Here is a 12,178-nt window from a genome sequence, read left to right as displayed (position 1 = left end):
CTGGCGCGTTTCGGAACCGCAGTTGAGAAAAGGGTTCGAAATAGGAGGGGAGACTTAAGAAGTGTATTTTTTGATGCCTGAAATGGAAGCCAGTTAGTTTTCTGTGTAGGTGCTCCAGGTGATGAGTTTGATCCCCAAAATTCATGGTGGGAGCGTTAGAGGGAAGCACCGTAAAGAAGTGGGTGGAACAGTGGATATTGAAGGATTCTTTGGCTCAGAACACACATAAGGAGTCCTCATCAGAATGATTTGCACCCATGATAGTAATTTGATTTAGTATTTTTAATAATTGATTTTGTTTCAGATATCTTGCAACCTACAACAGCCTCACGGACAAGCACCTGGCTGGGTATTTCAGCAACAGCAGGATAAGGCGACATCTCCAGCGATCCGGGCTGGTGAGAGCAAAGAGTTCCTTCCCCTGAGCAAAAGAGGAAAAGAATTCTCTGTTTCTTTTAATATTGCACGAGTCAAACAGCTGATGGTTCTGTTGTTTGTTAGAGGTGCGTGTGGTCGCTGCTAAGAATCTGGCCAGCCAGCCAGTGTGCTGTGTCAGATCCAGGCCACATGCTCACCCTGTGAGCAGGGCGGGTGTGTTTGTCACAGTGTTCCTGCAGCCTGGTGATCCCCTGTTGGTCAGGGGGGTACCACAGGGACACGGTGTGTAGGGCTGTGCTGCTGGAGTCGGCACGACAGAAAGGGCTGAAACAGCCTGGAGCTTCCTGCTGTGTGCCCAGTGGCTTTTGAAGACCTTGGTAACAGCTGAGGAGATGCTGTAGCTGGCACTGAGGGTGTTTCAGGACGTCAAGGTCCAAGAGCCACCTGGGGCTATGAAGGTGCCGGCATGTGGGCTGCTGGTAGATGGTGATTGCACTCTAGAAGTGATGTGCTGACAGCCAGTTTGCAAGCTGTACTCCATAGAATGTCACACTGACACTTCCACTGCACCTTTGCTCCTCGGTGTGTGGCTGGGACGGGTGGGTGACAGGGGCTGGTTGTGTATGTGAGTACTGGAGGGCCTTGGCTGAGCCTGGGCTTCTGCTCAGCACTGCAGTGCCAGGAAGTTATTACATGTGGCACTGTATTACTGCACAGTTACAGTCATGTGAGAGTGCTTGTCAATCTGCTTGTGTTTCACATCCAGGCAAGAAGACACTTCATGGCAAGATTTTGATAAATTCAGAATGTTTTTATGTTTTTGCTCCTAGTTTCTTATCAGCTCATTGGAGTTTGCCTCTGCAGAATCTTTTGATTTACAAATATACAGAATCATATTGATGCTCTTAGTTTTTTTAAACTGTGAAACCTAAGCATCTTTGACTCTACTAGTTGCTCAGATAGCTTCAGTGTTATTTTACAAAAGTGTTTCATGGAAGAATGAAGGATTTTAAGAACACTTGTGCACTCCTAGGTGTGGCTGTGTTTAGCACAGGCGGGTGCAGCCCTGGAGAAGTAGGAAGGCAAGTATTTAATTCCCCCCACTGACTTGGGCAATGGCCCATGAAGAGTGAGTCTCGGCCCTCAGCTATCAGGAAACTTGGCTGCTGCTCTCCTGCTCTCTTCCTTTGGCTGCTGGGGCCCACGGTGCCAAAGGAACCTCAGCTCTGTGCTGGGAGGGTGCGTGCCAGCACCGTGCCATAGCTGACAGAGGAGGAGGCAGCCTTCCTGGGACATTGCACTCTGCTTAGAAACATGCCTCGTGCTGTCTCCTCCCTGTTAGTGACCTTGTGTTTGCTTATGGCAGATCTCGAGGAGTGGAAGAATAATACCTGAGAAGGAATACCGGCTAAATGCTCTGAGGAGGGATCACCAAAGATACGTACAGGAGTGCCTGGCTCGTGCCATATTCCATAAGGTCCTTGACATGGAGGTGTGTGCTTACTGGTGATGTCTGAGCCTCCCTAGATACTTCCCCACGGACAGCCTGTGCCTGTTAACTCGTACTGGACTGTTTTCTATAGCTGTGCCCTCATGTTTCCCCAAAAGACTCTCTCCTGCTGGGAAAAAGGACAATCTTTGTGCTTGATGTCCCCATGTGAAGCCTGCCGTGGCCTCAAGGTGTTAAACCACCATGTGACTAGAACACACACTGTCCTGGCACACTGCTTTCCAGCAGTCTTCAGATTATGGGATGATATTCACAGAGCTAGTTGGCCTAAAAAAAATCCAGTCAAAACAAAATAGTGTGAACGTGGTTATTCATCTTAACTGAGTACAACATTTGGATGCTTTCCTGTTGCCTGTCAGGAATGGAGTTGGTTCCTGCAGCTGTACAAATGCAGAGTCATTCCCTTGCCAGTGTTAACATATGTGTGATGGAAATGGATTGAATCAATAATTGAGTTTAAAATAGATAAATTTTATAACAGGATGCAGTGGAGGTAATGACCAGGGAGCAGGCAAGTGATAGGCAGAACAGAAGCAAGTGTCCTGACATTCACTGACATCTCATAATGTCCATTAATAGATTTCTCTTTCTCTTACATTAATAATGTCATCATCAGCTGGGAATTAAAAGGAAACTGGAAAACTCTGTGAGGAAGGAGAGGATGCAGAAAATCAAGGTAAGGCTTCAGTGCTGCTGCGTACTGATGGTATCTGGCAGTTTTGCCCTGTGTTAACTAAAAGCCATGCGTCAGGCCAGAGACTCACTGAGCCAAGTGTCCTGACTCTCCTGTTTATGGAAAAGTACAAGAAACAGGCAAGTAGAGGATCATCCTGCCCTCTGTCTGTCAGCTCAGGAACTTCCATTCATGCACCTAACTCCTTTTCATTTGATTCTATGTATTATTTCGGTTCTGCAGTGTTCTTGGCTGTGGAATTTAATTATGAGTTGTCTGAACTGGTACTTGCTTGCATTTATGCACAATTAATTAATGTATCTGCTGTCTGATAGTGTTGTTTGGTGCTCCATTGTTCTCATTACAAAAAAAAGTTGATAATTGTTCTCCTTTTCCAAAGCATTTGTGGTTTTACATACTTTTTTCATATTCCTTCGCAGTTTTCCAAGCTGAAGACTCTCATTGTATTGAGTCTTTCACACATGAGCTACTCCAGGCTTCTCATTACTGTTGCCATTTCTAGTTCTACCATTTCTGTTTTGAAATGGGGAACCAGAACCACATCAATAATTCAAGATACGTGTTGAAGTTCTTGTAATTCTAGACACTGTCTGCCTTTGACTGCTGCTGAGCCCTGAGCTCACATTTTCAGCTGTTTGCCTCTCCATGTGATATTTAGCAGAACCAGCATGTAAGTAATGAAAAGAGGTTTCATAAGTCTTCACTTTAGTGTCATGTTGGTAGAGCTTGATGCCATAGCTGTTGGAGTCATAGAAACCCCACAGAAGGCAATGGTTCTTCTCCCCATGAAGTCACCTGGACTCCTAGGGGAAAGTTGTTCTCATTTTGGCTGAAATATACTCAGCATCTGATTTCTTTGTTAAGAGCCTGCATACATCGTGAGGAATGCATTGAGAAGCTGGCTGTTTCTTTGAGCAGTTGAAAAACAGTGTAAAATCATTTTAATTTTGAATAATCCATTTATGTGTGATTTATCAGTTAAAGAAAGGAGGAGATTTTCATGAAGCACACTGGTCCCTAGGGTCAGTGCAGAGGCATTGTTCACTGACTGAACTCTTGCTGGTAGAAGGTCACCACATTGGAAGCAGTGACCTGTCAAGGCCAAGCAAGGCACCCCATCAGGGGGTTCTGGGCTTGGATCACTTTAGAACATCAACCCAAACTGCTTCCTTCAGTGAGAAGCATAAGGGAGACACCTGCAGATATGTGATCTATGTCGTTGCTGCGATGCCATACTGGGACACAGGACCCTGGCAGGAATTAGCAGTGTAATTTAATTCTCACCTCATACATTCGGTGAGCTTGGCTGAGTAGCTAATCTAAAAGGAAAGGAGAAGGACAAATGACTGGGCAAGGGAGGATGATGGACAGAGCTATCTATTTCCAGAAGGTTAGTCAGCCCAACGTGGATCTTTTGAGAAGAAAAGGTAGGGAGAGACAACAGTCTGAGCAAGGAAGTGGCAGATGCACTCAGATTTAAAAAGGAAGGAGACCCTCAACCAAACCAAGAATTGGGAGATACACAGAATTGGGCAGATGAGTTGAATCTGGGAGAGATCAGCAGCTGGAGAGGGCTTCAGGAAGATGAATCAGAGGTGGGAAAAATTCACTCTCTCATTCTCCCTGTGATTTTCTTTCCTTCCTTACCCAGGTATTCCACTGGGTCTAGGCAAGCTGATTGTCACAGCTGGCCAGTGAAGGACAGGTGGAAGGCAAGCTCAAGCAGTGCTGTCAGAGTGTTTCATGCTTCTGAGACCTGAATTTCTGTTCTTTTAGGTGGAACCCTCCAGAAGATCAGTGGAGGCTGCCAGCCCTCTGCACTCCCCACATCCCCCCCTTGGTCCAAGAAGTCACTATGGGCTCCATGCTGCAGTGGCTGGAGGTCCAGCTGGTCCCCCGCAGCCGGTGAGTTTCACAGGGGCTCCACGGGCTGTCCTGTGGGCACACCCGGCTGGCAGCACACACGGGTACCTCAGACAGCTGTGCTCAGTCTGGGCATTGACTGCCCTGCTTGCTCCACCTCAGGAAGGCTGAGTTCCCTTTGCAGGACTGTGTCATTGAAGAGAAATCTGGAGAAGCCAATGTGGCAGGAATTGCACATCAGAACCTGAAGAAAATAGCTTTGCTTTGTGATAGGTCTGCTTTAATCTTTCCACTTTATGTGCAGCCCAGGTTAGCTGTTACCAGCACACTGAGAATTGTCAATGAAAACTGTGGCTGTAGGCAAGTTTACACATGCTGTAAAATCCTGGAAGCCATGGAGGTCTTGCAGAAAACAGAGCTGAAGGGGTGCAACAAGAGCAAAGCTCATTCCAGAAGGCTCTGCTCTGGAGCTCTGGCTCAGAAGTCACTTACTCTCTGTTAACAGGTAGAAAAAGAATGTTACTATACTCTTGAAATTAAATACTAAAGTCTAAGGTCAGATATATAGTTCAGTTTTAACTGGTTCTCCATTTCGATAATGATAATGGGTGCAGTCTGAAGAGGACTTTCAGTCCTGGATGACATTCTCCTCTCTACACAGAGGGCACTGGGACCCGTCCTTGGTTATAGTAGTGGACATCCCTCTCATCAACACCAACCCAAGGAGCCTGCCACTTCTAAGATGGTGAGTTAAGTCAGTGAAACAGGTTTTTCAGGTTTTGGTATTCTGGAGGGTATACAAGGAAAAGATGAGATAAGTAAGTCAGAAAAATGCTGAGTATTGAACAAAAATAGGCATGCTTTTGTCATGTGTCCTGTCAGTGCCCATGTGCTGAAGTCACAGCATACTTCTACAGCTCCTGTGAGTTCATGCAGCCTTTTGCTCCAGGGCTGCACCAGCTTAACCTGTGTTTATGGCCAAGGGTTATTTTGTGTGCCCCAGTTTTCAGATGCTCAATCAGAGATGTCTAAAGGGGTCTAGCAGAAAATTTCATTTCCTGAAGGTACCTGAGAATCACTCATCACTTCCAATTATTGTTGTCAGTGCTGATGTCCTTCCTTCATGATGCTGCTCTGCACTGGAAACTACACAGTGAGGTTTTGTAGCTGTTTCCTTTCTCCTTTTCCAGATGTCCTGGCGACCCAGTACAGCCCCAGGAAACATGCAGCACCCGCAGCGCCTCCAGCCGCTTCGCAGCTCTGCTGCTGTGGGCTCTGTACCAAAGACTTCCATCTCTAAACGAAGGTGCCATGCACCTGAACATGATCAGCAGTTTGCCACTGGGGTGAGGCCGTGTTGAATTCTGCAAAAAATCTCAGAGACAGCTTTATAATACTGCTTTAGTACCATAGCTCCCAGAACTGCATGCTGCGGACAACTCACCTTCCAAAGCGTTATCAGCTTGCATTTAAACACTCCTTTGTAACCTCCCCTGAATTTCCAAGACGTTGTTTTACTGGACTAATGCCCAGTTCTTGATCACAGCCAGGAAAAATGCTACCACTGACTGGCAGACACTGTATGAATAGCTCCCTTCTCTTGGGCATTTGCTCTCCATTGTGATGGTCACCTTTCTCCAACAATTTTCTGGAATTGTCTATGTCTACTCAAAAAATGGGTGATTTACATAGTTTCTTTAATGCTCACTACTGACAAAATGGCTAAATTAGTCCTAGATTATGAAAACATGATGCAGAGCTCAGATCCAGAGCATGCAACGTTTGCAGATCTTATTCTCTAGAGATGTCCTGCTTTCCAGGGCTCTGGTCCCCTGCATTTCATCCTGAAGGAGGACTAAACCTCCACCACAAACAGGAAAGAAGCGTTTTGAACCACATCTTGTATAATTGATGGCAAGTGGTGTTCCTGTTGAAAGATTCTGGCTACTTTGGAATTTGCTCGCCAGCTGAGAGAGCACAGCAGGGCTGGGGTTCTGCAGTGTTCTGTCTGCTTGTGATCAGAGCTCAGCATGCTTACGAGTAGTGCGTGGCTTGCAGTGTGGTGCGTGTGTCTATCAGGGGACATTTTCAAGCAATCTCCCTGTTACATTGCAAATTAAAAGAAAGTTTTGGTGCAGAAATTTGTTGTTCATGTTTTCATGAACAAAACTGCAAGTGCCAGGTGAAGGAGTTGTCCTGGAAGTGTGTGAAACACAGTGTGTGAGGCACCCGTTTCTCACATTGTCTTACCAGCTGTAGAGAGCAGTCAGCTCGTGGCTGGGCCAGCATGTGCAGCAGCTGTTTCTGCATACCCGGCTGAACCTGGTTAAAATATTTTCTCAGGGGGAGAGGAGTGGGCCAAGACTTATGAACTCAATGGAGTATGTGACGGGCAGATCCCCCTACCAGCTCCCCGTCATCCACAGTGCTGCGGTGCCAGTGCCACCTCCCCCCCTGCAGAAGGGAGACAGGAGCGTGGCTGCCGCCAGGGGCGGGATGCCCAGAGGGAGACGGTTTCGTCCCACCACGGCACCAAGTGACACAGAGCAGCCTCTGGCAAAGGTCAGTTCTCTGCCTGCTGGGCTGTGTGTCCTCACTGGGGTGTGTGCCTCGTGCTGAAAGATGTGCACACTAGTCTGCACAAAGATTCACTGGATTCTTGAACGACAGGCAGTGTGTAACTATTAAAATGTGTAGCTGCCACCTATCTCTCTATATGCTAAAACATTTGACATTTTTCATCAGCTGGGAGGAAAAGGTGCTTGGACAAAATGCCTGTGGGAACTCTTTCTTACACCCTTCCATTTTACTCAGTCTGATCCCATCTCTGAGCATATCTAGCAGCAGAACTTGGGAGGGATAAATGAAATGCCTTGAGTGTATGAAAACTTCATCTGTTACACTAGATCTTTAGCCAATTTTTAGTCCTGTAGAGAAAATATAAGAACCTGGGACTGGGAGGGACAGTATGGGTCGTTAAACATGGTCCATGTGTTTTTGGGCAGTTCAGTGCAATGCATTTTGAGTTTGAAATATTTTCCTGCCCTTCTGCGTGTTATAAAATACTTTCCAACTTCAGAAGCTCAAGGCCTGTCTTGAAGGACCAGAAATCCCAAGTGTATTCTGCACATATGTGAACTTTGTGTTCACCTTTTGCTGGATTTGGAAGCTGAATAATTTTTTTGTCTGTCTCCTGCAGAATTCTGGAGGATTCCCTAAGCCCTCGTTACGCAGCAATGTATTTGTGACCATGGTCTTCCTAGGAAAAAGTGTGCATTTATCTCATGATGACACGGATTACAGAGATGAAATCAAAGTCTACCAGCAGCATTGTGGAGGAGAAAACCTTTGTGTCTACAAAGGCAAGCTCCTGGAGGGAGGTAAGGATGAAGAGTCAGAGTTCATATGGATTCTGGCAACTTTTTTTTCTTTTTTTTTTTGGCTAAGAAGTTGTGTGATACCAGAATGATTTCAGCTGAGCTCAGTCAAGATGTGTGCATCCAGGGATTTTTATACCACTAAATCGGCATCTACTCTTTTGTGATTGAAAGTGAAGTTACAATGACTTTTGCAATTTATGATAGAAGGAATTTAGAGAGCTGTTTTAACCAAGCACTGAAGGTTAGATGAATCTTCTATAGAGACATATGGTTAATAAAGTAGCTGTAGCAGTAAACTGTGGGTTAAGGGAGTGCAACCCAGTCCCCTCCTGGCATGGAGCTGGGCAGCAGCCTCAGTGCCCTTGAGGCCTGGGTGCAGAGTAGCCTGAAGTGGCTCCAGGAACAGCATCTCTCAGCTGCTCCCTGTTCTGTGGGCAGGACCAAGCGCTCTGGAGCCTGGCTGTGCCAGGAGCTCTGTGAGGCTGCTGCACGGCCCGTGCAGACACCCTGGCACTCCTGCCTGTTCGCTGGGCAGTGGGTGCTCCTGGAAGCCAGGGGCAGAGTTAATTTTTCTGGGTCGGGAGGCTCTGGACTCGGTTCTGCTGGGGCAGCGAGTGGCCAAACCGACGATGTATTTGCTTGTCACTGGGGTGCTCTGTGGTGGGAAAGAGACCAAGCTGTTGTGTGGGGAGGAGGCAGAGTTTTACCAACTGATTAATACAGCTGAGAACCAAAGTACCTGACCTCAGAGGGTTGGTGGGTGCTTTAGCAGTGGTGCAGATGAGGTACAGACGTTGCAGGAGGCTCACAGTAGAGCAGGACGTTTTTCTTGGAGCCCTTTTCTTTCTGTGATTCCAGAGACCTTTCAGTTCGTCTCCAAGAGGCACCATGGCTTCCCCTTCAGCCTCACCTTTTTCCTCAACGGGATCCAGGTGGACAGGCTGAGCTGCTGCTGTGAGTACAAACATCAGAAGCGTTCCAGGCTGGGCAGCAGGCATCGCTACTTCGCGTTTCTCGCTGTGGAGGGAGCATCTCCTTGCTACAGGTATGGAGACAAGTACACTTTGCTCACAAAGACTTAGCAGCCCAGCTTTTTGAGAGTTTATCCCTTGTTTCCTCTTTTTTCATCTCTCTGGCACCCTTCTGCTCTGTAGAACCCAGTCTGTTTCTCTGCACCCCCTGAGATGTGCAGAACTGAGCTTATCCCTCAGGGTCCCACACCCCAGGATGCCACCAGAGTCGGCCCCTGCTGTGGTGCCTCCGCAGTCCCTCTGGAGCACACACAGCCATGGACAGTGTCTGCAGGGACCTGCCAGCTTGTCGGGAGGCAACAGGCAAGGCTGGAGGAACGGGGGGTGTGCCCGTGCCCCTCGCATGCTGCTGGTGGGCGTGATAGTCAAACAAATGTCAAGAGGGCTGCTTAGTTAGCTGTAGGGTTTTCTTTGTGATTGTCAGAACAAGGCAGTTTATTTTCTGACAGCTCAGCCACTAAGGTGAGATTCTACTGTAATACCCCTGGCTGCAGAATAAGACACTATTGAATCTTTGCCATGTTTAGAAAACAAATCTGTGCCGAAGATTCTTGGGTTTAAGCAAAAAACATGCTGTGAGCAACAGCTGTGGTTTTGCCAACAAGCTTTAATTTTAATAAAAATCTTCCTTTTCTGTGATTGTCAGGCCAGACAAGTAAACTTCTGCACACATGGATAATTTTAAAACTTCTTTGTTGTTTTCATAAGTAATTTTTAAAACAGTAGCAAGCAGTTGGAAGCCAAGAGCTGTGCTCTACTTCCTCAGATAAGGACTGAATTCTAAGAAAAAAATTCTCCTTCTTTGTACCATATTTTTTCTACTCCAGTCTAATACTGAATATGATTTATGTAAATATATTGCTTAGTATGTGCAAAGTAGTAAAAACCATCTGAATTTCGAGTGGATGTAGTGGCCACAGAATTTAGGAGATGCCCAAATCTCAGCTTCTGTGTGATTTTAGAAAGATTTGAAGTGAATTTTCTGAATTAATACGGCCTCCAGAAACTGATAAATTTCTTCCTGAGTAACTCCCACTTTCTGTCCCATCTTTTTCTTAGTGATATCCCTGTCTCCTGTCAGTCCAGCCAACCTGATCTGGTGACTAAAAACATCTCCATTGACCAGATTCTCCCCATAAATGACAACAATTTTCCCGTCTACTTCAGGTCAAATGTAGCTGTATTTGTTTTCTGCTTTGAGTCTGACACCACGTGCACACAATAGATGCCCGCTCTGATCCTGGTCGTGTTCCCTGCTGAGTTAAGGCTCTGGTTCACAAGGAGGTTCACAAGGAGGCTCTGATTCACAAGGAGGTGGTGCTGCAGGGGTTCCCCCACCGATGCCGTGGTGCTGGCACTGCGAGCTTTCTGCTGGGCTAGGTCCAGCATTTCTGAACATTAGAAGTGCTTCAATATCTCAAAGGTCCCTGAAAAAAAATACCAGGAACGAATAATTACAAGGTTGGACTCTTTTCAGGAATTGTCACATTTACATTTTATGCCCACAAAACAAGAAGATTGCTAGACTGAATGACTGTAGGATATTTCACAGTAGTTTATAAACAGCTAGAATGTGAGGGGAATTGCAATCGAGCCTTACATGAAAAAGGTGGTTTTGATAGAGGAAAATGTTTTAAGACACAGTTGCCTGTGAATAAAATATTTTTTTCCAGACAGACTTGTGATTAGCTAAAGTGAATGCTCCAGTTTCAGCTTCATCCTCTGCTTGCATCCTGACACCCAGGGGCGGTGTGGAGTAGCTCTTTGTGTCTGCAGTTAGCATCAAATCAGGAGCAGGGGCTCTGGTCTCATATGAGCCTCCTAATGGTAAGCTAGAGAGGCCATCACTCCTTTTTGTACAAGAGAACCAGTCTCAGCAAGTCACTCTTATGTGCTTAGTTTTCCAACTGTTTGGGTTTCTGTCAGATAGGAAAAACAGAACAGACATTGAAAATAATTCCATTTCAATGTCAGTCTCCCTCTTCCCCTACAGTTACTAGACCCAGCAGAGAAGTTAAAGAAGAAAAAAAAGTCTTCTTGACAAAACCTGAGTTATCACTTTACTGGGTGTTACAGCAGGGCCTGGATCCAGCACACATCTGACTTGGAGCTTGCCTGCCTCTCCCAGTGGCTGTATCTTCACAGATCATGCTTGGTGTAGCTTCAGACAGCTTGGTTTAGCTTAGTGGACACTTATGTCAGTTTGGATTTTAATCTGTTTGTGCTTCAGTCATCACCTGTAAGTGCAGACAGCATTAGTCTCCTTCAAGGGAGAACTGCATCAGTGTTGGTGGAGCTCTTGAGGATTCAGGGTGCTCCTCCAAGTGAGTTATCAGTCACCTCATTGTCTGAGTGGCAGTGCAGAGGCAGACGGGTACCTGGTGTCACTGCTGGCCACGAGCTGAATGCCTCTCTGTGTCTGCTGTCCTTCCACTATTCCCAGAAAGAAAAATCTGATGCTTTCCAATCCTCATTGCTATTTCACAGGTGCATTATTGCAATGAGTCTGGACAAAAAGCCATCTCCTCCCAAGAGAAAGGTGCAGGAGGACCATGAGGAAAAGCACGTGGGTCCCTGCGGAGATGGAGTGCGCAGTGAGCCAAGGGGAAGCAGTGTTGAGCAGAAATCAAGCAAAGGCTCAGTGTTAATCATCTTACCAAGTCATGAAGCAAGTGTGGAACATATTGAGGACAAAATGGAGACCGGACAAGAGTACAGGAAAGAAGAAAGGAAAAAACTATCCGATTGTGAGCGAGAAGATGGCCAGGAAGACATCGGTGAAAACGGTACAGTAGTCCAAAACACAAGCAGGGCAGGAAAAGTGGGAGAGGATGATTCTGGACAAGGTATGGGATTGTGGGCCTTCAGCTTCACCTGGGGCATCCTCTCTTAGGACACCTCACGTGTGAGAAATGTGATGATGCCTGTGTCTGGGCAATAATATTAGTGGGGCTTCTTTCAGCCAAGCAACAGGATGAGAGGGTTTTGCAAGAGCCAAGAAAGTGGGTAAGGAAGGTCTGGGAGGCTGAAACAGGAGCCTGAGGTAGGTGGGAAAGCAAGAGGAAGGTGGGACACGGTAAGGTGGGGCTCACTTTGGCTCACAGGGGCTGCCCTTGCTGAAGGTTTGCCCAAGAGGTGTTTCTTGTGGTGGGCAAGCCACAATATTTGTGGTATAAGACGATGCCTGGCAGCTGAGGGCACGCTCTGAATGTGCCAGGTCCCTGGTGCCACCAAAGGCCAGTCCCTGTGGCCATCAGGCTGCTCGTGCTCCAGGAAGAGCCAGTGAGCTCAGCCTGTCCCTTGTTATAAAGTCTTCTTTAGA

General features: G+C 46.7%; 1 protein-coding gene across 1 annotated transcript; it reads left to right on the top strand.

Moving 5' to 3' along the window:
- Positions 1-4,358: 4,358 nt before the first annotated feature.
- On the top strand, positions 4,359-11,642 carry ERICH3 (glutamate-rich 3; the record flags this gene model as incomplete). The annotated part of the gene is made up of 8 exons (XM_008942020.1): positions 4,359-4,487; positions 5,107-5,190; positions 5,449-5,509; positions 5,636-5,791; positions 6,789-7,007; positions 7,645-7,825; positions 8,684-8,870; positions 11,344-11,642. Coding segments are annotated over 8 exons (1,316 nt in total), but the record flags the coding sequence as incomplete, so codon positions are not given.
- Positions 11,643-12,178: the final 536 nt, after the last annotated feature.

The sequence above is a fragment of the Merops nubicus genome, unplaced genomic scaffold (genome assembly GCF_000691845.1).
Source record: "Merops nubicus isolate BGI_N331 unplaced genomic scaffold, ASM69184v1 scaffold48996, whole genome shotgun sequence".
Classification (NCBI taxonomy): domain Eukaryota; kingdom Metazoa; phylum Chordata; class Aves; order Coraciiformes; family Meropidae; genus Merops; species Merops nubicus.
This window is presented reverse-complemented; position numbering and strand designations above follow the sequence as displayed.